At 50.0% G+C, this 27,483-nt stretch overlaps 3 protein-coding genes across 4 annotated transcripts in view; 2 read left to right on the top strand and 1 right to left on the bottom strand.

Moving 5' to 3' along the window:
- The window catches only part of LOC138797150 (oocyte zinc finger protein XlCOF22-like), a 483,239-nt gene that overhangs the window by 135,626 nt on the left and 320,130 nt on the right, over positions 1-27,483 (bottom strand). The window lies entirely within an intron of this gene.
- The window catches only part of LOC138797182 (oocyte zinc finger protein XlCOF7.1-like), a 179,739-nt gene that overhangs the window by 92,805 nt on the left and 59,451 nt on the right, over positions 1-27,483 (top strand). The window lies entirely within an intron of this gene.
- Positions 546-27,307, top strand: LOC138797180 (zinc finger protein 84-like). Of its 2 annotated transcripts, XM_069977019.1 has the most exons (3): positions 546-677; positions 9,444-10,583; positions 24,657-27,307. In XM_069977019.1, exons 1-3 carry the CDS (start codon positions 581-583, stop codon positions 25,163-25,165), a joined length of 1,746 nt encoding a protein of 581 aa, XP_069833120.1. In that variant the 5' UTR covers positions 546-580; the 3' UTR covers positions 25,166-27,307. The 2 variants fall into 2 exon arrangements, with proteins under 2 accessions (XP_069833120.1, XP_069833119.1); XM_069977018.1 differs by lacking the exons at positions 546-677; positions 24,657-27,307 and adding an exon at positions 3,299-3,471 and having other exon boundaries at positions 9,444-12,677.

The following is a 27,483-nucleotide window of genomic DNA, read 5'->3' as shown; positions in this document are numbered from 1 at the left end:
ACGTCACCTTGGAGATCATCCGCCTGCTGACCGGAGAGGTAACTTCTCTAGATTTCCACCATTGTTGTCTGGGCTCTTTGGCCCCTCCCTCCCTCCCCCGCTCTATGTTCTGGATCTGGTCTCCTCTTTGTAGGTGCGGTGGTCTCCAGCACTGACCCCAGTAGTCCAGATGTGTCTCCTCCTCCTCCTCCTCACTAGAGCTCTATACAGGGGGACAATCTCCTCTTGTAGTGAGGAGGAGGCAGGAATACTGGGCTCAGTCCCCTCATTGTCTCTCTCCATCCCCAGGATTACACCGTAGTGAAGAAGACATGGGGGGAGGGTGTGGCCTTCCCCCAGGAGTCAGGAGGGCGGAGCAGGGCCCGGGGCCCCATCACGGAGCCTCCATCACTGATACATGAGCAGAAGATCCTAGAACTCACCCACAGGATGACTGAGCTGCTGACTGGAGAGGTGACACTGGGGAATGCTGGGAGATGATAGAGTAATCCAGGAGGCAGCAGGCTGGGGGGGATGACTGTGTGATCATTGTGTGTGTCAGGTTCCTATAAGGTGTCAGGATGTGGCCGTCTATTTCTCCATGGAGGAGTGGGAGTATGTAGAAGGACACAAGGATCTGTACCGGGGGGAGCAGCCGCTCATGATGGAGGATCAGCCGCCCGGCCTCACAGCACAAGGTAAGAGGAGACCTTCCTGATGCTAGAGAGTAGGGGGGAGGGGCCCCTAGATTATCGTCCTTCTCCTCCCATTCTCCTCCTCCCCCCATCCTCCTCCCATCCTCCTCCTTCTCCCATCCTCCCCCCCCCCCCCATCCTCCTTCTCCTCCTCCCATCCTCCCTTCTCCTCCCATCCTCCTCCCATCCTCCTCCTCCTCCCCCCCCCCCATCCTCCTCCTCCTCCTCCCCCCCCCATCCTCCTCCTCCTCCTCCCCCCCCCTCCTCCTCCTCCCCCCCCCCATCCTCCTCCTCCTCCTCCCCCCCATCCTCCTCCTCCTCCTCCCCCCCCCCCATCCTCCTCCTCCCCCCCCCCCATCCTCCCCCCCCCCCCCCCCCTCCCATCCTCCTCCACACCCTACCCCCCCCCGCCTCCTCCTCCTCACCCTCCCCCCATCCTCCTCCTCCTCCTCCCACTACCCCCATCCTCCTCCTCCTCCCCCCCATCCTCCTCCTCCTCCTCCCATCCTCCTCCTCCTCCCCCCCCCCATCCTCCTCCTCCCCCCCCCATCCTCCTCCTCCTCCCCCCCCCATCCTCCTCCTCCTCCCCCCATCCTCCTCCTCCTCCCCCCCCCATCCTCCTCCTCCTCCCCCCCCCATCCTCCTCCTCCTCCCCCCATCCTCCTCCTCCCCCCCCCCCATCCTCCTCCTCCCCCCCCCCCCATCCTCCTCCTCCCCCCCCCCCCCATCCTCCTCCTCCCCCCCCCCATCCTCCTCCTCCCCCCCCCCATCCTCCTCCTCCCCCCCCCCCCATCCTCCTCCTCCCCCCCCCCCATCCTCCTCCTCCCCCCCCCCATCCTCCTCCTCCCCCCCCCCCCCATCCTCCTCCTCCCCCCACCCATCATCCTCCTCCCCCCCCCATCCTCCTCCTCCCCCCCCCCATCCTCCTCCTCCTCCTCCCCCCCCCCATCCTCCTCCTCCTCCTCCTCCCCCCCCCATCCTCCTCCCCCCCCCCCCCATCCTCCTCCTCCTCCTCCCCCCCCCCCCATCCTCCTCCTCCTCCTCCCCCCATCCTCCTCCCCCCCCCCCCCATCCTCCTCCTCCTCCCCCCCCATCCTCCTCCTCCTCCTCCCCCCATCCTCCTCCTCCCCCCCCCCATCCTCCTCCTCCCCCCCCCCCTCCTCCTCCTCCCCCCCCCCATCCTCCTCCTCCTCCTCCCCCCCCCCCCATCCCATCCTCCTCCTCCCCCCCCCCCTCCTCCTCCTCCTCCTCCCCCTCCTCCTCCTCCTCCTCCCCCTCCTCCTCCTCCCCCTCCTCCTCCTCCCCCTCCTCCTCCTCCTCCTCCCCCTCCTCCTCCTCCTCCCCCCCCTCCCCCTCCTCCCCCCCCTCCCCCTCCTCCCCCCCCTCCCCCTCCTCCCCCTCCTCCCCCTCCCCCTCCCCCTCCCCCTCCTGCCCCTCCTCCTCCCCCTCCCCCTCCGCCTCCTCCTCCTCCTCCCCCTCACCCTCCCCCTCCTCCTCCTCCTCCCCCTCACCCTCCCCATCCTCCTCCTCCTCCTCCCCCCCCCATCCTCCTCCTCCTCCTCCCCCCCCCATCCTCCTCCTCCTCCCCCCCCCCCTCCTCCTCCCCCTCCCCATCCTCCTCCTCCTCCTCCCCCCCCCCATCCTCCTCCCCCTCCCCATCCTCCTCCTCCTCCTCCCCCCCCCCATCCTCCTCCTCCTCCCCCCCCCCCTCCTCCTCCCCCCCCATCCTCCTCCTCCTCCCCCCCCTCCTCCCCCCCCCCTCCTCCTCCCCCCCCCCTCCTCCTCCCCCCCCCCCTCCTCCTCCCCCCCCCCTCCTCCCCCCCCCCCTCCTCCTCCCCCCCCCTCCTCCCCCCCCCCTCCCCCCCCCTCCCCCCCCCCCATCCTCCTCCTCCTCCCCCCCCCCCCATCCTCCTCCTCCTCCCCCCCCCCCATCCTCCTCCCCCCCCCCCATCCTCCTCCTCCTCCCCCCCCCCCCATCCTCCTCCTCCTCCCCCCCCCCCATCCTCCTCCTCCTCCCCCCCCCCCCCATCCTCCTCCTCCTCCCCCCCCCCCTCATCCTCCTCCTCCTCCCCCCCCCCCCATCCTCCTCCTCCTCCCCCCCCCCCCCATCCTCCTCCTCCTCCCCCCCCCCCCCCCATCCTCCTCCTCCCCCCCCCCCCCCCATCCTCCTCCTCCCCCCATCCTCCTCCTCCTCCCCCCATCCTCCTCCTCCTCCCCCCATCCTCCTCCTCCTCCCCCCATCCTCCTCCTCCTCCCCCCATCCTCCTCCTCCTCCCCCCATCCTCCTCCTCCTCCCCCCATCCTCCTCCTCCTCCCCATCCTCCTCCCCATCCTCCTCCTCCTCCCCCCATCCTCCTCCTCCTCCCCATCCTCCTCCTCCTCCTCCCCCCATCCTCCTCCTCCCCCTATCCTCCACCTCCTCCTCCCATCCTCCTCCTCCCCCCATCCTCCTCCTCCCCCCATCCTCCTCCTCCCCCCATCCTCCACCTCCTCCCCCCATCCTCCTCCTCCCCCCATCCTCCTCCTCCCCCCATCCTCCTCCTCCTCCTCCTCCCCTCCTCCTCCTCCTGATGACATGTAGCAGTGTATAATGGATCGTCTCCCTGTGTGTTCCCTACAGATGGAGGCAGTGACAGGAATCCACCAGAGAGGTGTCCCCGTCCTCTGTATTCCCAGGACTGTCCAGAGGGAAGTCACAATATTAAAGTGGAGGATGAAGCAGAAGAGAGGATGAGGGGCGATCCCCTGTGTATGAGTGAGGTGAAGGAGGAGGAGGCGCCGGGAGCTGCTATACCAGGTATGGGAGGATGGAGTTATACAGGGATATAAGGGGGGGCTCCACCTTACAGCTACATTACAGTAACACCCCCCTGTGTATATATGTATAGTGCAGTATAGTGATGGGGGGGGCAGGGATATAAGGGGGGGGCTCCACCTTACAGCTACATTACAGTAACACCCCCCCCCTGTGTATATATGTATAGTGCAGTATAGTGAGGGGGGGGCACAGGGATATAAGGGGGGGCTCCACCTTACAGCTACATTACAGTAACACCCCCCCCCCTGTGTATATATGTATAGTGCAGTATAGTGAGGGGGGGGGGGCCACAGGGATATAAGGGGGGCTCCACCTTACAGCTACATTACAGTACCCCCCCCCCCTGTGTATATATGTATAGTGCAGTATAGTAAGGGGGGGGCACAGGGATATAAGGGGGGGCTCCACCTTACAGCTACATTACAGTAACCCCCCCCCTGTGTATATATGTATAGTGCAGTATAGTGAGGGGGGGCAGGGATATAAGGGGGGGCTCCACCTTACAGCTACATTACAGTAACACCCCCCCCCGTGTATATATGTATAGTGCAGTATAGTGAGGGGGGGCACAGGGATATAAGGGGGGGGCTCCACCTTACAGCTACATTACAGTAACACCCCCCCCCCCTGTGTATATATGTATAGTGCAGTATAGTGAGGGGGGGTCACAGGGATATAAGGGGGGGCTCCACCTTACAGCTACATTACAGTAACCCCCCCCCTGTGTATATATGTATAGTGCAGTATAGTGAGGGGGGGCAGGGATATAAGGGGGGGCTCCACCTTACAGCTACATTACAGTAACACCCCCCCCCCCCCGTGTATATATGTATAGTGCAGTATAGTGAGGGGGGCACAGGGATATAAGGGGGGGCTCTACCTCACAGCTACATTACAGTAACACCCCCCCCCCGTGTATATATGTATAGTGCAGTAACACCCCCCCCCCCCCCCTGTGTATATATGTATAGTGCAGTATAGTGAGGGGGGGGGCACAGGGATATAAGGGGGGGCTCCACCTTACAGCTACATTACAGTAACACCCTCCCCCCTGTGTATATATGTATAGTGCAGTATAGTGAGGGGGGGCAGGGATATAAGGGGGGGCTCCACCTTACAGCTACATTACAGTAACCCCCCCCCCCCCTGTGTATATATGTATAGTGCAGTATAGTGAGGGGGGGCAGGGATATAAGGGGGGGCTCCACCTTACAGCTACATTACAGTAACCCCCCCCCCCCCTGTGTATATATGTATAGTGCAGTATAGTGAGGGGGGGCAGGGATATAAGGGGGGGCTCCACCTTACAGCTACATTACAGTAACACTCCCCCCCTGTGTATATATGTATAGTGCAGTATAGTGAGGGGGGGCAGGGATATGAGGGGGGGCTCCACCTTACAGCTACATTACAGTAACACCCCCCCCCTGTGTATATATGTATAGTGCAGTATAGTGAGGGGGGGCACAGGGATATAAGGGGGGCTCCACCTTACAGCTACATTACAGTAACACCCCCCCCCCTGTGTATATATGTATAGTGCAGTATAGTGAGGGGGGGGGCACAGGGATATAAGGGGGGGCTCCACCTTACAGCTACATTACAGTAACACCCCCCCCCCCCCCCTGTGTATATATGTATAGTGCTGTATAGTGAGGGGGGGCAGGGATATAAGGGGGGGCTCCACCTTACAGCTACATTACAGTAACACCCCCCCCCCCCCTGTGTATATATGTATAGTGCTGTATAGTGAGGGGGGGCAGGGATATAAGGGGGGGCTCCACCTTACAGCTACATTACAGTAACCCCCCCCCCGTGTATATATGTATAGTGCAGTATAGTGAGGGGGGGGCAGGGATATAAGGGGGGGCTCCACCTTACAGCTACATTACAGTAACCCCCCCCCCCTGTATATATGTATAGTGCAGTATAGTGAGGGGGGGCAGGGATATAAGGGGGGGCTCCACCTTACAGCTACATTACAGTAACCCCCCCCCTGTGTATATATGTATAGTGCAGTATAGTGAGGGGGGGGGCACAGGGATATAAGGGGGGGCTCCACCTTACAGCTACATTACAGTAACACCCCCCCCCCCTGTGTATATATGTATAGTGCAGTATAGTAAGGGGGGGGGCACAGGGATATAAGGGGGGGCTCCACCTCACAGCTACATTCCGTAACACTCCGGGCCCCCGGTGACCCCACAATGGCTGCTCTGGGCCTGTGTGACGCTATATACATGCTGATGTGCTGTATAGCAGCTGTAATACATGGAGGACACACAGTGACTGCTGTATATGAGAGATAGAGGGATCACTCTAAATGTCTCCTTGTGGGATTGGAAAAATAAAAAAAAATACTTTCCTTATTAAAAGAAACATAAAAAAAAATAAAAATACACATATTAGGAGTCGCTGCATCTGTTGTAATAACATTGTTCATCCCACACTGTGACCGCGGTAAAAAAAATTTAAAATTCTGATTACGCTATTTTATTAATTTACCCTGTAAAAAAAACCTTTCAGTGCGGGGCTCATATACTGGCACTGTGACGTATCTCCTGCTGCGAGCTCCGCTGTGATTCCTGGCCCGGTCAGTATGAATAGGTTTCTATACACAGAGGATATTTTCATTCCACTGTCAGTATATAAAGCGTCGCCCCCCCCCCCCCCTTAACCTGTCGCGGCCCGGTGAATACGTCCCTCTGGCTGCTCATGTGGCCCCCAGATTCCGGACGTCTCAGTCAGTGGGTGCGGCAGGACAGCGCACTGATTGGCTGAGCAGGACACCGGGGAGCCGGGGGTCACAGAAGCAGCCGGAGCGCGGACGGGTTAAAGGGGGGGGGGGCGCTTTGTATACTTATAGCGGAATAAAGATATCATCTGTGAGTATGTAAATACGATGAATTACACTGCAGTTCTGGTACATGGGGACCCACCCGAAAAGATAACAAAACTCACATATATGATAATGATACCAATAAAAAGTACAACCTGTCCTGCAAAAAACAAACCCTCACAGGTCAATGAAAAAATAACCGGTTACATCACTAGGGAGGTAACCATGGAAACCAAAACAATAAATGACTTGTTTATTAAAGGGCAGAATGTCCCCCGGGGGAAGGGGAGAAGCTAACGGCCGGAACACCGCCATCTCCTGACCTCATATTACCACACTGTGACTGGCTGCCCCCCCCCCCCCACTGTGTAATACCTGGCGGGCAGGCTCCTCTCTCCCTATGTAATACCTGGCGGGCAGGCTCCTCTCTCCCTATGTAATACCTGGCGGGCAGGCTCCTCTCTCCCTATGTAATACCTGGCGGGCAGGCTCCTCTCTCCCTATGTAATACCTGGCGGGCAGGCTCCTCTCTCCCTATGTAATACCTGGCGGGCAGGCTCCTCTCTCCCTATGTAATACCTGGCGGGCAGGCTCCTCTCTCCCTATGTAATACCTGGCGGGCAGGCTCCTCTCTCCCTATGTAATACCTGGCGGGCAGGCTCCTCTCTCCCTATGTAATACCTGGCGGGCAGGCTCCTCTCTCCCTATGTAATACCTGGCGGGCAGGCTCCTCTCTCCCTATGTAATACCTGGCGGGCAGGCTCCTCTCTCCCTATGTAATACCTGGCGGGCAGGCTCCTCTCTCCCTATGTAATACCTGGCGGGCAGGCTCCTCTCTCCCTATGTAATACCTGGCTGGCAGGCTCCTCTCTCCCTATGTAATACCTGGCGGGCAGGCTCCTCTCTCCCTATGTAATACCTGGCGGGCAGGCTCCTCTGTCCCTATGTAATACCTGGCGGGCAGGCTCCTCTGTCCCTATGTAATACCTGGCGGGCAGGCTCCTCTGTCCCTATGTAATACCTGGCGGGCAGGCTCCTCTGTCCCTATGTAATACCTGGCGGGCAGGCTCCTCTGTCCCTATGTAATACCTGGCGGGCAGGCTCCTCTCTCCCTATGTAATACCTGGCGGGCAGGCTCCTCTCTCCCTATGTAATACCTGGCGGGCAGGCTCCTCTCTCCCTATGTAATACCTGGCGGGCAGGCTCCTCTCTCCCTATGTAATACCTGGCGGGCAGGCTCCTCTCTCCCTATGTAATACCTGGCGGGCAGGCTCCTCTCTCCCTATGTAATACCTGGCGGGCAGGCTCCTCTCTCCCTATGTAATACCTGGCGGGCAGGCTCCTCTCTCCCTATGTAATACCTGGCGGGCAGGCTCCTCTCTCCCTATGTAATCCCTGGCGGGCAGGCTCCTCTCTCCCTATATAATACCTGGCGGGCAGGCTCCTCTCTCACTATGTAAGCCCTGGCGGGCAGGCTCCTCTCTCCCTATGTAACACCTGGCGGGCAGGCTCCTCTCTCCCTATGTAAGCCCTGGCGGGCAGGCTCCTCTCTCCCTATGTAATCCCTGGCGGGCAGGGTCCTCTCTCATTATGTAATACCTGGCGGGCAGGCTCCTCTCTCCCTATATAATACCTGGCGGGCAGGCTCCTCTCTCCCTATGTAATACCTGGCGGGCAGGCTCCTCTCTCCCTATATAATACCTGGCGGGCAGGCTCCTCTCTCCCTATGTAATACCTGGCAGGCAGGCTCCTCTCTCCCTATGTAATATCTGGCGGGCAGGCTCCTCTCTCCCTATGTAAGGCCTGGCGGGCAGGCTCCTCTCTCCCTATGTAATATCTGGCGGGCAGGCTCCTCTCTCCCTATGTAAGGCCTGGCGGGCAGGCTCCTCTCTCCCTATGTAATATCTGGCGGGCAGGCTCCTCTCTCCCTATGTAATACCTGGCGGGCAGGCTCCTCTCTCCCTATGTAATACCTGGCGGGCAGGCTCCTCTCTCCCTATGTAATACCTGGCGGGCAGGCTCCTCTCTCCCTATGTAATACCTGGCGGGCAGGCTCCTCTCTCCCTATGTAATACCTGGCGGGCAGGCTCCTCTCTCCCTATGTAATACCTGGAGGGTAGGCTCCTCTCTCCCTATGTTAGGCCTGGCGGGCAGGCTCCTCTCTCCCTATGTAATACCTGGCGGGCAGGCTCCTCTCTCCCTATGTAATAGCTGGCAGGCAGGCTCCTCTCTCCCTATGTAATACCTGGAGGGTAGGCTCCTCTCTCCCTATGTAAGGCCTGGCAGGCAGGCTCCTCTCTCCCTATGTAATACCTGGCGGGCAGGCTCCTCTCCCCCTATGTAATACCTGGCGGGCAGGCTCCTCTCTCCCTATGTAATACCTGGCTGGCAGGCTCCTCTCTCCCTATGTAATACCTGGCGGGCAGGCTCCTCTCTCCCTATGTAATACCTGGCGGGCAGGCTCCTCTCTCCCTATGTAATACCTGGCGGGCAGGCTCCTCTCTCCCTATGTAATACCTGGAGGGTAGGCTCCTCTCTCCCTATGTTAGGCCTGGCGGGCAGGCTCCTCTCTCCCTATGTAATACCTGGCGGGCAGGCTCCTCTCTCCCTATGTAATACCTGGCGGGCAGGCTCCTCTCTCCCTATGTAATACCTGGCGGGCAGGCTCCTCTCTCCCTATGTAATACCTGGCGGGCAGGCTCCTCTCTCCCTATGTAATACCTGGCGGGCAGGCTCCTCTCTCCCTATGTAATACCTGGTGGGCAGGCTCCTCTCTCCCTATGTAATACCTGGAGGGCAGGCTCCTCTCTCCCTATGTAATACCTGGCGGGCAGGCTCCTCTCTCCCTATGTAATACCTGGCTGGCAGGCTCCTCTCTCCCTATGTAATACCTGGCGGGCAGGCTCCTCTCTCCCTATGTAATACCTGGCGGGCAGGCTCCTCTCTCCCTATGTAAGCTTAGAAATCAGTTAGGAGGATGAGGAAATATATAGAAAAAAAATTAAATTTTGGTTTGCAGTTACAGCGTATACATAGCTGCCTGATGTTATATATATCTGTCTGTATTGTGGTGTGAAGGAAAAGCCTCAAAATCTCTCTGTAATCCTAACAGAAAATCCCAGCAAGAGCTTCACATTATCTCCGACCTATAAAGAAGAAGCTGGCGCTCCAGAGCAGCGCTCCTCAAGAGAAGCCCTCCTCCCCCTTACTGTACATCCAGGACGTCACACTACAGATCTATCATATAATCCTCCTGACCATGAGGAACCTTCTCCTGACCGCTCACACACCGCTACCACAAGGATACAGCAGAGAGAGGGGAAAAAGTTCCACTGTGATGAATGTGGAAAAAAGTTTACAAAATGCTCAAATCTTTTTACACATAAAAGAATTCATTTGGGAGAGAAGCCCTATTCATGCTCAGAATGTGGGAAATGTTTTTCAAGAAAATTCAGTCTTGCTCAACATGAGAGAATCCACATAGGAGAGAAGCCCTATTCATGCTTAGAATGTGGGAAATGTTTTACAAGAAAATCCAGCCTTGCTCAACATGAGAGAATTCACACAGGAGAGAAGCCATTTCCATGTTTAGAATGTGGTAAATGCTTTGTAAGTAACTCAGATCTTGTTAAACATGAGAGAATTCACACAGGAGAGAAACCATTTACATGTTCAGAATGTGGGAAAAGTTTTACACAAAAGTCCAGCCTTGTGGCACATGAGAGAAGTCACACAGGAGAGAAGCCATATTCATGTTCAGAATGTGGGAAACGTTTAACAAATCAAGCAAGTCTTGTTAATCATAAGAGACTTCACACAGGAGAGAAACCATATTCATGTTCAGAATGTGGAAAATGTTTTACAAATCAATCACATCTTGTTACTCATGAGAGAATTCACACAGGGAAGAAGCCATATTCATGTTTAGAATGTGGGAAAGGTTTTATTACTAAAGGTAAGCTAAGGAATCATCATACAAGTCACACTGGAGAGAAGCCGTATTCATGTTCAGAGTGTGGGAAGTGTTTTTTAAATCAATCTAATCTTGATACACATGTCAGAATTCACACAGGAGAAAATCTATATTCGTGTTCAGAGTGTGTAAAATGTTTTACAACACAATCAAATCTTGTCAGACATAAAAGAATTCACACGGGAGAGGAGTCATTCTCATGTTCAGACTGTGGGAAATGTTTTATCACTAACAGCAAACTAAGGTACCATGAGAGAAGTCACTCTGGGGAGAAACCATGCTGACTTATTAGAATTATTCAAGATCTAGTGAGAGGTTTATCTTTATAACGGTCGGGATCTGCTGGAAAAACCATGAGCACAGTCCCTGGAGAAGGAATATTGTGGATGTAGGAAAGATAGGATTTGTACTTCTATAGCAGTGGAGCTGACACGTGTCCATGAAACTAATGTATTCGAGTGGCAGGAAACCCACGCCAATTCGGGGAGAAGATACAACTGTGGGCAGATGGTTGAGAGCAAAGATCCCCGAGCTGCGGAGGAAAAGGGTTAATAAATCCCCCCCCCCCACTCTGCAGGAGAATCCAACCGGACGTGGTGAAGAATTAGCCCTCGTTTGGTGTGGAGAGACGCCGGTCACTGTAGGGGAACGGGCTGCCGAGGGGACAACTATATATATATATATATATATATATATATATATATATATATATATATATATATATATATCCCCATCATGATGTGCATGGGTTCTGACATTGCTTGTACTATCACTCTGCTATCGGACTTGCACTACACTCGGGGGTCTCAGACACTTTTCTGTTGGCTCTGGAGGTTCATCCTCAGCAAAAGGAACTGTGACCTAAATCTAAATTTTGGCCATAATTCTGCCGTTCAAATTTGATAGTGTGAACGGACCCTGTAGCAGTCACTCACAAAACACTTTTGACAGTGACAACTCACAGAAACGGGTCAAGTTTTTATGGGTTGGGTGTCAGACCCCAATCGATCGGCAGAAGAAGAACATAGGGCCACGCTGTGTCATGTGCTATACACTTACATTACGGGGCCGTCCAGGTCATGTGACAGTGTCGGAAGAGAACACGTGCAATTCTTCTTGTTCAATCTCTTGATTGTTCAGGGTGTGACCTTGACTGACCATAACCTTTGATAGATGTCCCTATGACTTATCAAAAGTAGTTGTCTTCAGTCTTCGGATACTGCACCGTGATGGTAAACTGACTATCCTCCCCTCAGTTCTGGAAGAATTACGTGTGCTGGAGGTCGTGTCCCAGGATTCCAGCTACACTAGACCTCCAGCGCATGACATTCTTCTAGATTTACCCATCGGGGTCTCCCCGCACCTGTGGATTGGCTGAGAATGGCTACTCTGCTCATCTCTGTGATAAGCTACTGGTGGTGTCAGGCTTGGCGCTTTCCTGTTACCATTGCAGTTTTACCATTTTCTGTTTCCATTGCGGTTGGGACCTCCCCACGGTTCAGCATGAAGGTGAAGCTGATGCTGGAAGATTGGGTTGCTGAGACACCATCCCAATTCTGGTGAGTTCAGATTAGATCTAGTCAAACTCATTGGGCTCGGTGGCTCGGTCTTCCGGTGTCCGCTGTGTCTCCGAGCTGTGGGGCGCAGCATAGTGACGGGCACCCTCTACCTGAAAGCTAAGACTCTTGTGATCAGTTGGCTATTGTAATATTCTGGTGGCATAGTCTCCGATGGTTATTATTGTCTATGTTGTTTGTAATGTTAATTATTTTTGACCTTTATCCCTCCATGTTGATCTGTAATTTTGCACATGTACATTATATAGCTTTTTTACCCTGTTTTGGATCAATTATCGTACCTGAACCTAGACTCTAAGGGCTTATTCCCATGCTCCATATTCTATGGACGCTTTGGACGGGGAAGTCCTGTAGTGGAGTTTCTCCCTGTCCGGTATGATGCCGCAGTATCATGCCGGGAGTGGGGAAAGTGTTGTGTCACTACAGTGCCGTGAAGATTCATGCCGGATGGAGGAAAACTCCACTACAGGGCTTCCTGCTCCTCATCAAGCCAATGCACCAAGTGCAAAAATTGAAAGGTAAGAAGTAATCCCATGCATCCTCCATTACACATAAAGGAGGCCTCATCCACTCTGTACAATAATTTTGTGTGAGAGTCTTATGGCGGCCTTCTTTATAATTGGGGATGAGAGCCTGGTGGTGACTCCCTGAACCCTCAAGTGGTGACATTTCTCCTCATTGTTAATCCTCATGTTGTGTTGATCCTCAGTCAAATTTTAATTGAAAATATCCATGCCAATTGTGATGGATCCAAAGTGGGCGAGAGCCTGGTGTGACCCTCTCATAAATTCTTAGAGGTAGTGACAAATAAATAACAATACAGTCTTCCTAACAGGCCCTGGAATATGAATATATACACTTTCAATCCTTTAACGACTATCTAAGAGAGGGAAAGTATGGTAGCTCCGGCACTCCGGGGGATGTTTCTGAAACGGCTGAACCACCAGTTTGAAAAATGAGCCCAGGCATGGCCGGCGTAGGAGGGGTCAGTGCTGCACATCAGGGATACAGCACCCCAACATATACCCATGTTTCAGATGCTTTTAATGAAGAAAAAAAAAAAAAAAAAAAAACCACCATTAGTCTTAGCAGTAAGATGGTTTTTCTGAAATCTTCACGATGGCACCACAGGACTTAACTCACCCCCTAGGGAAAGGAAAAGCACAAACACGAGAGGTTAAAGTCCCCTCCCCTTCCCACTATCACTAGAGTATTATAACAGCCTCTGACACCATGTGAGTATTATAGATATTCAATATACAATATAGGGAAAGATGTTGGTGCCGTCGTGAAGATTTCGGAAAAACCGACTTACTGGTAAGACTAATATAGTTTTCTCTCCTCATCTTCACAATGGCACCACAGGAGAATGACAACCATTTCCCTTAGGGTAGGACAACAGCCTGAAGAACTTTCCTTCCAAAGGTAAGGTCTTCATTTTTCGGAAGCTGTAGTCTGTAATGCTTCGTAAAGGTGTGCGGAGAAGACCAAGTGGCTGCCTGACAGATCTGTTCAATTGAAGCGCAAGCCCTCTCTGCTAGGGATGGTCCGAACCTGTCGAGGTTCGGGTTCGCACGAACCTGAACTCTTGGCAATGATTACTGCTGTCTGCCCGCTCCGTGGAGAGGGTGGATACAGCTGGAGGACCGCCTGGAAAACTGGGATACAGCCTATGGCTATGGCTGTATCCCAGTTTTCCAGGCGGTCCTCCCGCTGTATCCACCCTCTCCACGGAGCGGGCAGACAGCGGGAATCATTGCCAAGAACGGTTTGGACCATCCCTACTCTCTGCCCAAGAAGTTGAAACAGCTCTGGTGGAGTGGGCTTTATTTAGTAATGGAGATGTTACGTTTTGTAAACTGTACGCTTGTTCTTTCGCATTACGAATCCAACGTGCTAGAATGCTCTTAGAAACCTTCTTCCCTTTATTTTTCCCCTGAAATTGCATAAATAGGGATTTATCCTTCCTACAAGAACTACAAACCTCTAGATATCTGGAGAATTGTTCTCTTCTAGAGATGAGCAAACCTGGAGCATGCTGGAGTCCATTCGAACCCGAACATTCTGCATTTGATTAGCGGTGGCTGCTGAAGTTGGATAAAGCCCTGAGGCTATATGGAAATCATGGATATAGTCATTGGCTGTATCCATGTTTTCCAGACAACCTTATAGCTTTATCCAAGTTCAGCAGCCGCAGCTAATCAAATGCCGAACGTTCGGGTTCGGATGGATTCGAACCCACGCCCAGTTCGCTCATCTCTATTCTCTAAGGTCTAAGGTATGTTATTTCCATTCCAAATCATTTTTTGGAGAAGAGCAAAATGATGGTAAGATGATGACTTGAGATCGATGGAAGAAGGACACGCCCCTAGGGAGGAAGTTAGGATCTGTCTTCAGCATAATTCTATCATCTTGTATAAATAATATAAGGTTCTCGGATTTCTCCTACGCTCCTAGCGGACACTATGGCTACCAAAAAAGCAGTTTTGTAAGAAAAATTTTATGTCGGCTTCTTTAATAGGCTCAAAAGGAGCATGGGTGATTCCTTCTAGTACCGTATAAAGATCCCAAGGTGGGTGTAGATTTTTTACAGCAGGAAATTGTCTTAGTGCACTTCTCATGAACTTCTTGACCCACCTATGGTCTGCAATGGAATAATCATAGATAGCAGACAGGGCAGCCACCTGAACCTTTAGCAGTGTGGCTTGAGTCCTTTTTCCAGACCTGCTTGAAGAAAATCAAGGATTAATGCAATATTAGGTTCTGCCAGAAAAGGGGGTTTAGAAGGGCACCAGGCTGAGAACACCTTCCAGATCTTTAGATAAATTTTGTTAGTTACAAGTTTTCTACTTTTCTGAATAGTTGAGATCACTTCTTCAGAAAGTCCTTTACTACGGAGCATGCACCTTTCATGATCCAAGCTGAAAGCCTGAGAGTCTGAAGGTCTGGGTGGAAGAGAGGGCCCTGGAATAGAAGGTCCGGTTCCTCGGGCAGGTGGATTGGGGGTTCCACTGCCAGACTCTGAAGAATCCCAAACCATCTCTTGGATCCAATGAGAAAAAATTCTGAACCTTCCTGTTCTGTTTCCTGGCAAATAGGTGATAATGTCCAGAAACCATGAGCTTTGAGTGATGTCCTGCCAGGCCTCCCGATGCCTAGACAGTCTCCCCCCAACTGGAACAGGGTCATTGTTTGTCCTGGGAGCTTTTGGGGTTGTAAAAAAATATTCTTACTTTTACCCCCCTTTAGATAGCTCCAACCACCTCCGGATTTAACTTTACCTCTAGTTTGGTCCTGATATCTAAGTCTCTTGTGTAGCTCTTTCTTTTTTGGCATTTTGCCCTCTGGAAGAGCTTTCTTTTTTTCTAAAATTTTATCAATTGCTACACCAAGACATAGTTGCCCTCAAAGGGGAAACCACATAACTTAGATTTAGAATCCCCCAACCAATTTCTCAACCATAATGCCCGCCAGCCAAGAAAGCAGCTGCATCTTTCAGGAGTAGAAAGGAGTCTTTAATAGCTCCTTTGGAGGATTTCCTCTTTAGGTTATTGTTTAATTGTTCAATCCAAACATGCATTGCATGGGCTACACTAGTAGCAGCAATAATATTATTATTAATGGAGAATAAAATTGTATCCCATGATTTTTTTAACAGGCTCTCAGCCTTACAATCCATGGGATCCTTCAATGAGAAGAATCTTCAAAGTGGAGCACGGTCTTTTTTGTAACCTTTGCTACCAGAGCCATCTACTTTAGAAGCAATGTGCTCATCTTTAAATGGTAACCTTCTTCTAATTTCCCCAGAAATAATACGCCTTCTCTCTGGCTCCTTCCATTCCTCCAAAACCTGGGATTGTAAGGTTTCATGAATGGGAAAAACAAGTTTTTCTTTAGCTTTAAGCCCTGCAAAAAGTTTATCCTTAGCCGAGAGTTCCTCTTGAAACTCTTCCATACCCAGGGCATGTCCGACTGCTTCCACAAAGGGGCCTGTACGTTCAGAAGGGAAGAGGCATCTTTTGACTCGTTTCTCCACCTCATCTCCTTCATCACTAATAACAACAGAGTCTGAGGACTGGCCCGACTCACACTCAAGAATCTGGGGACAAGGACCTATATCTTTTAGATCTAACAGAATCCTCAGATACACTAGTGGGGGGGGGGGGATCTAGGAGCCTGAACAGGTGCAACAACTGGGGGCACTACAGGAGTATCTGGTACAGGTGGAACCACCACAGGAACTGTTACAGTCTGTGAAGCTTTGATTTTATCTTTCATCATCTGCCTTATTTAGGCAAGTAGGTAGGGACAGTGGGTGGGCTCAGTGTCGTGTCTTGTCCCTACCTCCCCCACCTGACAGTATTCTTAGGTCCTGGAATTTGAATGAGCACACAGCTGAACCACCAAACTAAGAAAATGGCTTAGACACAGCACGTGTGGCAGGTGGGGCGTTGCCGCAACATATTCCAATTTTTAAGGTGCCCTTAATTTAAAAAAAAAAATTGACATTAATTAAAATTGGAATTGATAGTGAAATTAGACATTGGTGGGAGGATGACACCTGACGCTATTCTTAGGAGGCCATGACGTTTGGTGGTGACCTCCGTAAAAAATTGGGGGCAAGAGCCTAGTCGTGACAGAGGTGAAAATTTCTCTCCTCAGCACATTTAGGCTGGGTTCACACACTGTATACTTAAGGCAGTATTTGGTCCTCATGTCAGGTCCTCATAGCAACCAAAACCAGGAGTGGATTGAAAACACAGAAAGGCTCTGTTCACACAATGTTGAAATTGAGTGGATGGCCGTCATATAACGATAAATAACTGCCATTATTTCAATATAACAGCCGTTTAAAATAACAGCAAAAATTTGCCATTATATGACGGCCATCCACTCAATTACAACATTATGTGAACATAGCCTTTCTGTGTTTTCAATCCACTCCTGGTTTTGGTTGCTATACAGCCTCACAAATACAGCCTCAAATATACATAGTGTGAACCCAGCCTTAGACTGTTAGTGAGGAGGAGGAAGATGCTAACACACCCGGCAGTTGGCTTTATGGTATGCTGCTTTGCTCTGAAGGAGAAGTCTGATGAAATCCACACCTTATTCATCTCGAGAAGCATCAGCTGTCAGCATTCTCAGTGACAGGTGTGTATATTTATCGGTGATGATACCTCCAGCAGTGCTAAATACCCTCCCTGACAAGACGCTAGCGGCAAGGGAGTCCATCACCTCCAAGTCGTACAGCGCCAGCTCATGCCATGTCCAGCTTTTCTTTCATTAGTTGAATGGCACAGAGTGATAAGGGAGGGCGATGGTGCGGTACACTACATACTCCCTCACCATCTTTGAGACTTGTCCCTCTGACATGCAAGGATGTGTATCGGTGGATTTTTCCTGGTTGGGTGTCATTAACAGGTTGCACCTCTCGGATAGCATTCCTCCGCCAGTGTTTGCCAGACTGCCTGATCCCCTCATATCCCCTCCTCGTTGGCCCATGGAACTAAGTCTTCTGCTATAAATATCCTACAAATTGTTAAACACACAATCAAGTAGAGAAAAAAAATGTATCTTTATTCCACAAATGTTATAAAATTTATATAAAGTCCCATACATCACTAATTACTATACAGACAAAGAAACAACAACCAGGGGGTTACACAGGGTATTGGCAAAAGAGGCAGGCCACACAAGTTACACACCAGTATGTGGTGGGATGACATAGAAGAGTATTAGGTTACATAGTACTCTGGCTCCATCTGCTGGCTACACATATATAACGCATATAGAGTAATAAAGGTACTTGATGCATATCTGTGACTACCTATAGCAGTGTTTCTCAACTCCAGTCCTCAAGACCCACCAATAGGTCATATTTTGAGGATTTCCCATACAAAGAACACCTGTAATAATACCTGATTCACTAAGTATAATTATATCATCTGTGAAATACTGAGGAAATCCTCAAAACAACATCTGTTGGTGGGTCTTGAGGACTGGAAATGAGAAATACTGAACTATAGCCTTTACACTGACATCACAGAAAGGAAAAGAAAGCAAAAGAAGCAATAAAAAATAAACAAAACAAAAAAACAAAAAAGTAAAGAGACCAGAAATTTTTTTAGGCAAAAAAAAAAATATTTCAAGAAAACACATAATCACTGTTACCTTACTCCATCAGTATCCCTAGGACCGACCGACACTTCTGTACTTTGCCAACTGGGGTACAAGGAGGGTCTAGTCCTCCCATAACCTTTATGTCACAGCCAGGGGCCCAAAACCATACAGGGGCCACAGCATATGTAACATCCCTCCTCCTGTAAGCTTACCTTGCTGCTGGGGGGTCACACTGATAGTAACACAATGTAACATCCCTCCTCCTGTAAGCTTACCTTACTGCTGGGGTCACACACTGATAGTAACACAATGTAACATCCCTCCTCCTGTAAGCTTACCTTACTGCTGGGGGGGGTCACACTGATAGTAACACAATGTAACATCCCTCCTCCTGTAAGCTTACCTTACTGCTGGGGGGTCACACTGATAGTAACACAATGTAACATCCCTCCTCCTGTAAGCTTACCTTACTGCTGGGGGGTCACACTGATAGTAACCCAATGTAACATCCCTCCTCCTGTAAGCTTACCTTACTGCTGGGGGGGGTCACACACTGATAGTAACACAATGTAACATCCCTCCTCCTGTAAGCTTACCTTACTGCTGGGGTCACACACTGATAGTAACACAATGTAACATCCCTCCACCTGTAAGCTTACCTTACTGCTGGGGTCACACTGATAGTAACACAATGTAACACCCCTCCTCCTGTAAGCTTACCTTACTGCTGGGGGGTCACACACTGATAGTAACACAATGTAACATCCCTCCTCCTGTAAGCTTACCTTACTGCTGGGGGGGTCACACTGATAGTAACACAATGTAACATCCCTCCTCCTGTAAGCTTACCTTACTGCTGGGGTCACACACTGATAGTAACACAATGTAACACCCCTCCTCCTGTAAGCTTACCTTACTGCTGGGGTCACACTGATAGTAACACAATGTAACACCCCTCCTCCTGTAAGCTTACCTTACTGCTGGGGTCACACTGATAGTAACACAATGTAACACCCCTCCTCCTGTAAGCTTACCTTACTGCTGGGGGGTCACACACTGAAAGTAACACAATGTAACATCCCTCCTCCTGTAAGCTTACCTTACTGCTGGGGGGTCACACACTGATAGTAACACAATGTAACACCCCTCCTCCTGTAAGCTTACCTTACTGCTGGGGTCACACACTGATAGTAACACAATGTAACACCCCTCCTCCTGTAAGCTTACCTTACTGCTGGGGTCACACTGAGAGTAACACAATGTAACACCCCTCCTCCTGTAAGCTTACCTTACTGCTGGGGTCACACTGATAGTAACACAATGTAACACCCCTCCTCCTGTAAGCTTACCTTACTGCTGGGGGGTCACACACTGAAAGTAACACAATGTAACATCCCTCCTCCTGTAAGCTTACCTTACTGCTGGGGGGTCACACACTGATAGTAACACAATGTAACACCCCTCCTCCTGTAAGCTTACCTTACTGCTGGGGTCACACACTGATAGTAACACAATGTAACATCCCTCCTCCTGTAAGCTTACCTTACTGCTGGGGGGTCACACTGATAGTAACACAATGTAACATCCCTCCTCCTGTAAGCTTACCTTACTGCTGGGGGGGTCACACTGATAGTAACACAATGTAACACCCCTCCTCCTGTAAGCTTACCTTACTGCTGGGGTCACACTGATAGTAACACAATGTAACACCCCTCCTCCTGTAAGCTTACCTTACTGCTGGGGGGTCACACTGATAGTAACACAATGTAACACCCTTCCTCCTGTAAGCTTACCTTACTGCTGGGGTCACACTGATAGTAACACAATGTAACATCCCTCCTCCTGTAAGCTTACCTTACTGCTGGGGTCACACTGATAGTAACACAATGTAACATCCCTCCTCCTGTAAGCTTACCTTACTGCTGCGGTCACACACTGATAGTAACACAATGTAACATCCCTCCTCCTGTAAGCTTACCTTACTGCTGGGGTCACACACTGATAGTAACACAATGTAACATCCCTCCTCCTGTAAGCTTACCTTACTGCTGGGGTCACACACTGATAGTAACACAATGTAACATCCCTCCTCCTGTAAGCTTACCTTACTGCTGGGGTCACACTGATAGTAACACAATGTAACACCCCCTCCTCCTGTAAGCTTACCTTACTGCTGGGGTCACACTGATAGTAACACAATGTAACACCCCTCCTCCTGTAAGCTTACCTTACTGCTGGGGGGGTCACACTGATAGTAACACAATGTAACACCCCTCCTCCTGTAAGCTTACCTTACTGCTGGGGTCACACTGATAGTAACACAATGTAACACCCCTCCTCCTGTAAGCTTACCTTACTGCTGGGGGGTCACACTGATAGTAACACAATGTAACACCCCTCCTCCTGTAAGCTTACCTTACTGCTGGGGTCACACACTGATAGTAACACAATGTAACATCCCTCCTCCTGTAAGCTTACCTTACTGCTGGGGGGGTCACACACTGATAGTAACACAATGTAACATCCCTCCTCCTGTAAGCTTACCTTACTGCTGGGGTCACACACTGATAGTAACACAATGTAACACCCCTCCTCCTGTAAGCTTACCTTACTGCTGGGGTCACACACTGATAGTAACACAATGTAACCCCCCTCCTCCTGTAAGCTTACCTTACTGCTGGGGGGGTCACACTGATAGTAACACAATGTAACATCCCTCCTCCTGTAAGCTTACCTTACTGCTGGGGTCACACACTGATAGTAACACAATGTAACACCCCTCCTCCTGTAAGCTTACCTTACTGCTGGGGTCACACACTGAGGAGCAGAGATCTCCACACACAACACAACAGCAGTGACTGCCCGACCAGGAGCTGCTCTGTATCTGGGAGATGCTGGAGGTGTAGGACCTGTGATGATGTCACAATCATGTGACCAGTACATGTGGGGGCGGGGCTCAGCAGTGCAGGAGAGAAGAGATTGTGGTGAAGGACCTGTGATCATGTGACAGGAGTGGGCGGGGCTCCCCACACACTGCACTGTCAGGACCTTATACCCTTCTATATGATGGAGAAGGACAGGAATGAGATCAGTAAGAGAATATTACACGTCACCTTGGAGATCATCCGCCTGCTGACCGGAGAGGTAACTTCTCTAGATTTCCACCATTGTTGTCTGGGCTCTTTGGCCCCTCCCTCCCTCCCCCGCTCTATGTTCTGGATCTGGTCTCCTCTTTGTAGGTGCGGTGGTCTCCAGCACTGACCCCAGTAGTCCAGATGTGTCTCCTCCTCCTCCTCCTCCTCACTAGAGCTCTATACAGGGGGACAATCTCCTCTTTGTAGTGAGGAGGAGGCAGGAATACTGGGCTCAGTCCCCTCATTGTCTCTCTCCATCCCCAGGATTACACCATAGTGAAGAAGACATGGGGGGAGGGTGTGGCCTTCCCCCAGGAGTCAGGAGGGCGGAGCAGGGCCCGGGGCCCCATCACGGAGCCTCCATCACTGATACATGAGCAGAAGATCCTAGAACTCACCCACAGGATGACTGAGCTGCTGACTGGAGAGGTGACACTGGGGAATGCTGGGAGATGATAGAGTAATCCAGGAGGCAGCAGGCTGGGGGGGATGACTGTGTGATCATTGTGTGTGTCAGGTTCCTATAAGGTGTCAGGATGTGGCCGTCTATTTCTCCATGGAGGAGTGGGAGTATGTAGAAGGACACAAGGATCTGTACCGGGGGGAACAGCCGCTCATGATGGAGGATCAGCCGCCCGGCCTCACAGCACAAGGTAAGAGGAGACCTTCCTGATGCTAGAGAGTAGGGGGGAGGGGCCTCTAGATCATCATCCTCCTCTCATCCTCCCATCCTCCTCCCATCATCCTCCTCCTCCTGATGACATGTAGCAGTGTATAATGGATTGGCTCCCTGTGTGTTCCCTACAGATGGAGGCAGTGACAGGAATCCACCAGAGAGGTGTCCCCGTCCTCTGTATTCCCAGGACTGTCCAGAGGGAAATGTCCCAGCAGACAATCAGCAGGTAGATGAGGCTGATGCTATAGCACTATATCTCTATAGCGCCCCCCGGTGCTGGTGGTTGTTGCTCCTGCACTCATAGATGTGATGAGGCTGATAGATACATGTTGCTGGTTTCTTATGTTGATGTGTTAGATTTTCCCTCCTGTCTGCTGGATTGTACTGAATTGTTCTATATGTCCCATCAGGGGGGAGATCAGGTGACTAATATTAAAGTGGAGGAGGATGAAGCAGAAGAAGAGAGGATGAGGGGCGATCCCCGGTGTATGAGTGAGGTGAAGGAGGAGGAGGCGCCGGCAGCTGCTATACCAGGTAGGGGAGGATGGAGTTACACAGGGGGTCACAGGGTTCTGTCACCATTAAACATCTTTCCCGTGATGTGTAAGTCGCCTCATTTAGCAGACATGTCTCCTGTATTGTTCAGCATGAATCAAATCTTTTAGAGCTATAAAACAAAGTCAGTATCTACTAACACACCGTGAACTGTCTGATACCTACGAGAAGTTGGTGTATTGTTCTACAGCTACAGGCAGGTGGAGGAGGATTTAATGATATAGGCAGGGCCTTACAATTGGGGACTTGTGTGGGAACAACAAATTTTCAAAGGTAAAGCTAGTTATATTTAAAGTGTACCTGTCCTTTATAACTTTTAAAATCTAAATCAGCAGGAAATGTAATATAAAGCGTGTCTGTAATTTACATTCATTTGTTATACTTACTGTATCCAGGTCCAGTCTCCTGAAGGCTGCTATATAACAGCTATACTTACTGTATCCAGGTCCAGTCTCCTGGAGGCAGTTATATAACAGCTATACTAACTGTATCCAGGCCCAGTCTCCTGAAGGCTGCTATATAACAGCTATACTTACTGTATCCAGGTCCAGTCTCCTGAAGGCAGCTATATAACAGCTATACTTATTGTATCCAGGTTCAGTCTTCTGAAGGCAGCTATATACCAGCTATACTTACTGTATCCAGGCAAACTCTTCTGAAGGCAGCTATATACCAGCTATACTTACTGTATCCAGGCCCAGTCTCCTGAAGGCTGCTATATAACAGCTATACTTACTGTATCCAGGTCCAGTCTCCTGAAGGCTGCTGTATAACAGCTATACTTACTGTATCCAGGTCCAGTCCCCTGAAGGCAGCTATATAACAGCTATACTTACTGTATCCAGGTCCAGTCTCCTGAAGGCTGCTATATAACAGCTGTACTTACTGTATCCAGGTCCAGTCTTCTGAAGGCAGGTATATAACAGCTATACTTACTGTATCCAGGCCCAGTCTCCTGAAGGCTGCTATATAACAGCTATACTTACTGTATCCAGGTCCAGTCTCCTGAAGGCTGCTATATAACAGCTATACTTACTGTGTCCAGGTCCAGTCTCCTGAAGGCAGCTATATAACAGCTATACTTACAGTATCCAGGCCCAGTCTCCTGAAGGCTGCTATATAAAAGCTATACTTACTGTATCCAGGTCCAGTCTCCTGAAGGCTGCTATATAACAGCTATACTTACTGTATCCAGGTCCAGTCTCCTGAAGGCAGCTACATACCAGCTATACTTACTGTATCCAGGTCCAGTCTCCTGAAGGCTGCTATATAACAGCTATACTTACTGTATCCAGGTCCAGTCTCCTGAAGGCAGCTATATAACAGCTATACTTACTGTATCCAGGTCCAGTCTCCTGAAGGCTGCTGTATAACAGCTATACTTACTGTATCCAGGTCCAGTCTCCTGAAGGCAGCTGTATAACAGCTATAGTTATTGTATCCAGGTCCAGTCTCCTGAAGGCAGCTATATACCAGCTATACTTACTGTATCCAGGTCCAGTCTCCTGAAGGCAGCTACATTAAAAACCAACATCAGTAGTATATAATTTGATCAAACCATATTGCCTCATGTACCACGTGCAGTTCTCTGGCCCACGAGTGTCTAACCAAACAACAGTGTGCCGGTCAGCGACCGCCAAGCAGGAAAGGGGGCCCCCCCAAACCCCGCCGGCGGAGTAGATTAGGGACCCATGTGTATCAGAAAACTACACGTGGTACATGAGGCACTATGGTTTGATCAAATGATTTACTAACTTCTGATGTTGGTTTTTAATGTAGCTGAACAAGCTTCCGTATCAACCCTGGGTGCGATGTACCGCCATTTCTGTCCTTTAGGCTTGTGGAGATCTTGCTAATGTATTTGTGCACGTTGTTTGTTTTACTGTTGGCGCCAATGAGCCAATATGTGATCCCGAGACCCGCTTTAGTGATGCCCAGTTGTAAGGTTCTTAAGTTTTATAAAATCAGTGTTGAAGCTGGACAATTCTATAGTTTCCCCCCAAAATACTAATAATTAGACTAGAAAAATAATAAAAATCTCCATCTTTTATCCTAACAGAAAATGGCGGTAATATCTCTGAACAATACATCGTATTATCACTGAATTATAAAGCAGAAGCTGGTGGTGCGGAGCAGCACTCCTCAGGAGAAGCCCTCCTCCCCCTTACTGTACATCCAGGACGTCACACTACAGATCTATCATATAATCCTCCTGACCATGAGGAACCTTCTCCTGACCGCTCACACACTGCGACCACAGGGGCGGGTCACAGAGGGGGGGAAAGGATTCAATGTGATGAATGTGGAAAAGAGTTTGCAAAAAAAACTGATCTTTTTACTCAGAACAGAATTCAGACAGGAGAGAAGCCGTATTTGTGTTCAAAATGTGGGAAATGTTTTATCAGCAAATCGTATCTTGCTACACATGAAAGAAGTCACACAGGGGAGAAACCATACTCATGTTTAGAATGTGGGAAATGTTTTCTACAAAAATCCCATCTTGTTCAACACGAGAAAATCCACACCGGAGAGAAGCCATTTTCATGTTCAGAATGTGGGAAATGTTTTACAAGAAAATCTGCTCTTGTCGAACATCAGAGAAGTCACACGGGAGAAAAGCCATATACATGTTCAGAATGTGGGAAATGTTGTAGTCAGAAATCGGGTCTTGTCATACATCAAAGGATTCACACCGGTGAGAAGCCGTACCCATGTTCTGAATGTGGGAAATGTTTCATCACTAAAGGCAAACTAAGAAATCATCAGAGAATTCACACAGGGGAGAAGACATTTTGATGATGTGGGAAATGCTATAAAAGCAGAACATTTTTTCCAGGTATCCAGTCATTCACAAGAATTAAGAAACTAGGCTTATTCATCTAAAGGTTAAAGAGGTTGTCTGGTAATAAAATAATAAAAAAAAAATTTTTATTTAGGGTGACAGGTCCTAGGAGCATGCTGGCATCGCGAGAACACCGTCTACAGTCATTGGCTGGCTTACTCATGTGACCTCCAGAGTATAAGAATTTTCCTGCTCGTCATCAGACACCATCTTGAAGGTAGTCAGGGAGAGAGGCTGGAGCAGGGACAGTGAGGATTTAGCTAATTCTAGGCAGGAAAGACCCCAAACGCCCTAAGGGCTGCTATAATACACAGTATATATCTACAGATTCCCAATGAATAGGCCGGCTACCCCCGCATCTCATACTGGGTGTAACCAGTCAGCTGTCACATGACCGTCACAACCTTATACTGATGGCCTATGAAGAGGTGTCTAATTACCAAGGTGCCACAAGAACTTAGAAATAACTAGAGATGAGCGAGTAGCTATTCGATGGAATACTACACTATTTGAAATACTCGTTTGAGCATCCGACCAAAAATGCAGTAAAAATTTGTTTCTCCTCCCACCTTCTTTGGCGCTTTTTTTGGACCAATAACTATGCAGGGGTGTTTTAACAGGCCCTAGGAGCATGCTGGCATCGAAAACAGCATCAAAAGACATTGGCTGGCTTACTCATGTGACCTTCAGGGTATAAGAACTGCTCGTCATCAGAAGCTATCTTGAAGGTAGTCAGGGAGAGAGGCTGGAGCAGGGACAGTGAGAATTTAGCTGATTCTAGGCAGGAAAGACCCCAAACGCCATCAGGGCTACTATAATAGAATAATGAGTGAGTAGCTATTCGATGGAATACTACATTATTTGAAATACTCGTTTTCGATTGAGCATCCGACCAAAGTTTCCCCTCCCACCGTCCCTGGTGCTTTTTTTTGGACCAATAACAATGCAGGGGTGTGTGACAGGCCCTAGGAGAACGGTGGCATCGCGAGAACAGCGTCAACATTCATTGGCTGGCTTACTCATGTGACCTTCAGGATATAAGAACTGCTCGTCATCAGACGCCATCTTGAAGGTAGTCAGGGAGAGAGGCTGGAGCAGGGACAGTGAGGATTTAGCTGATTCTAGGCAGGAAAGACCCCAAACGCCCTTAGGGCTTCTATAATGCACAGCACTGTATATATCTACAGATTCCCTGTGAATCGGCCAGCTACCCCGCATCTGCAGCTCATTCTCACAGACAGGCAGGCAGCTGCTCATTAGGAAGAATTGGCTGCAGTTCATCTATTTGCTCCTACAGTCAAAGTGTTGCTGGTAGTGAGGGATAAAGAGACTGCAGTAGGGACAATAAGCATCTTAGCAAACTGTAGGCAAGAAAGACCCCAAAATCCCTTGTACCAGATGACTGAAAATGAAAAGAGGACGTGTCTGACCACATCACACACACACAATGACAGTGAGTGGTGGCTACTGTTTGATCCTCCCACCACCATCTTTGGTTGTCATAGGCAACATGAAGGGGTGCATGAAAATGTTTCTTTGGCTTACAATGTGGCTTTTTGTCCATGATAATGTAGAGGAGAGAAGGTTTCCTGGTGTATTTTCCACTTTACATAGAGATTATATTGTGTTTGGAGTTTATAGCTGAGAGACTGTGACAGTGGCGTAATGCTGCAACTTGGGTGTGTTAGATGCAGCCAGGCATGCTTCCCCTGCTGTCCAAGTTGCATAACCTACTTGATCCTGTTATTATCAAAGGAACTAGAGATGACAGAGTTACCTGACATCTGTAGTAGAGGCCGGGGACTACACATGTGGTGTCCCACTGTGGGTGTTGCTATTCCTTACACCCTTCGTAAAAGTCTGTACCTGTCTGTGATTTTACTATAACTGTTGTATTACTAAAGATGATCACTAGATGTCGCTATAGAGTAAAACTGAAGTCTTGAAGCTGCATGGTTATTGTTTGTGTATGTACCAGATTCTGTTGTCCAGTGGGATTTCTCCTTGCTTTTACCCTATTCTTCCTTTTCTATCCTGTTTCTCCATTGCGCTCTTTCCACCCAACCACAGCGCAGCACACACACTGGTTAAGAAGTTAGTCCCTTGGGTGAAGGCGGAGTTTTAGCTGAGCTTTGGAGGAGAAAGGATGCAGCTCAGATAGCTCTCCACCATGGTTCCACCTGGGCCCTGGCCCTCTGGCAGGTCCCCTCTACAAGTTAGTTCTTAGTCAGTGCTCCGCATGGGTAGGACGCAGAACAGTCAGCTCACACAA

The sequence above is a fragment of the Dendropsophus ebraccatus genome, chromosome 7 (genome assembly GCF_027789765.1).
Source record: "Dendropsophus ebraccatus isolate aDenEbr1 chromosome 7, aDenEbr1.pat, whole genome shotgun sequence".
In the NCBI taxonomy this organism is placed as follows: Eukaryota; Metazoa; Chordata; class Amphibia; order Anura; family Hylidae; genus Dendropsophus; species Dendropsophus ebraccatus.
The sequence above is the reverse complement of the archived record's forward strand: the minus strand, read 5'-3'. Positions and strand labels throughout refer to the sequence as shown.

Coding starts and splice junctions, on each gene's coding strand:
- LOC138797180 (XM_069977019.1), top strand. CDS start 581: ATGGAGGAGTGGGAGTATGTAGAAGGACACAAGGATCTGTACCGGGGG. Junction 678..9,443: donor GCCCGGCCTCACAGCACAAG/GTAAGAGGAGAC, acceptor TAATCCTAACAG/AAAATCCCAGCAAGAGCTTC. Junction 10,584..24,656: donor TCACTCTGGGGAGAAACCAT/GCTGACTTATTA, acceptor GGGGGGAAAGGA/TTCAATGTGATGAATGTGGA.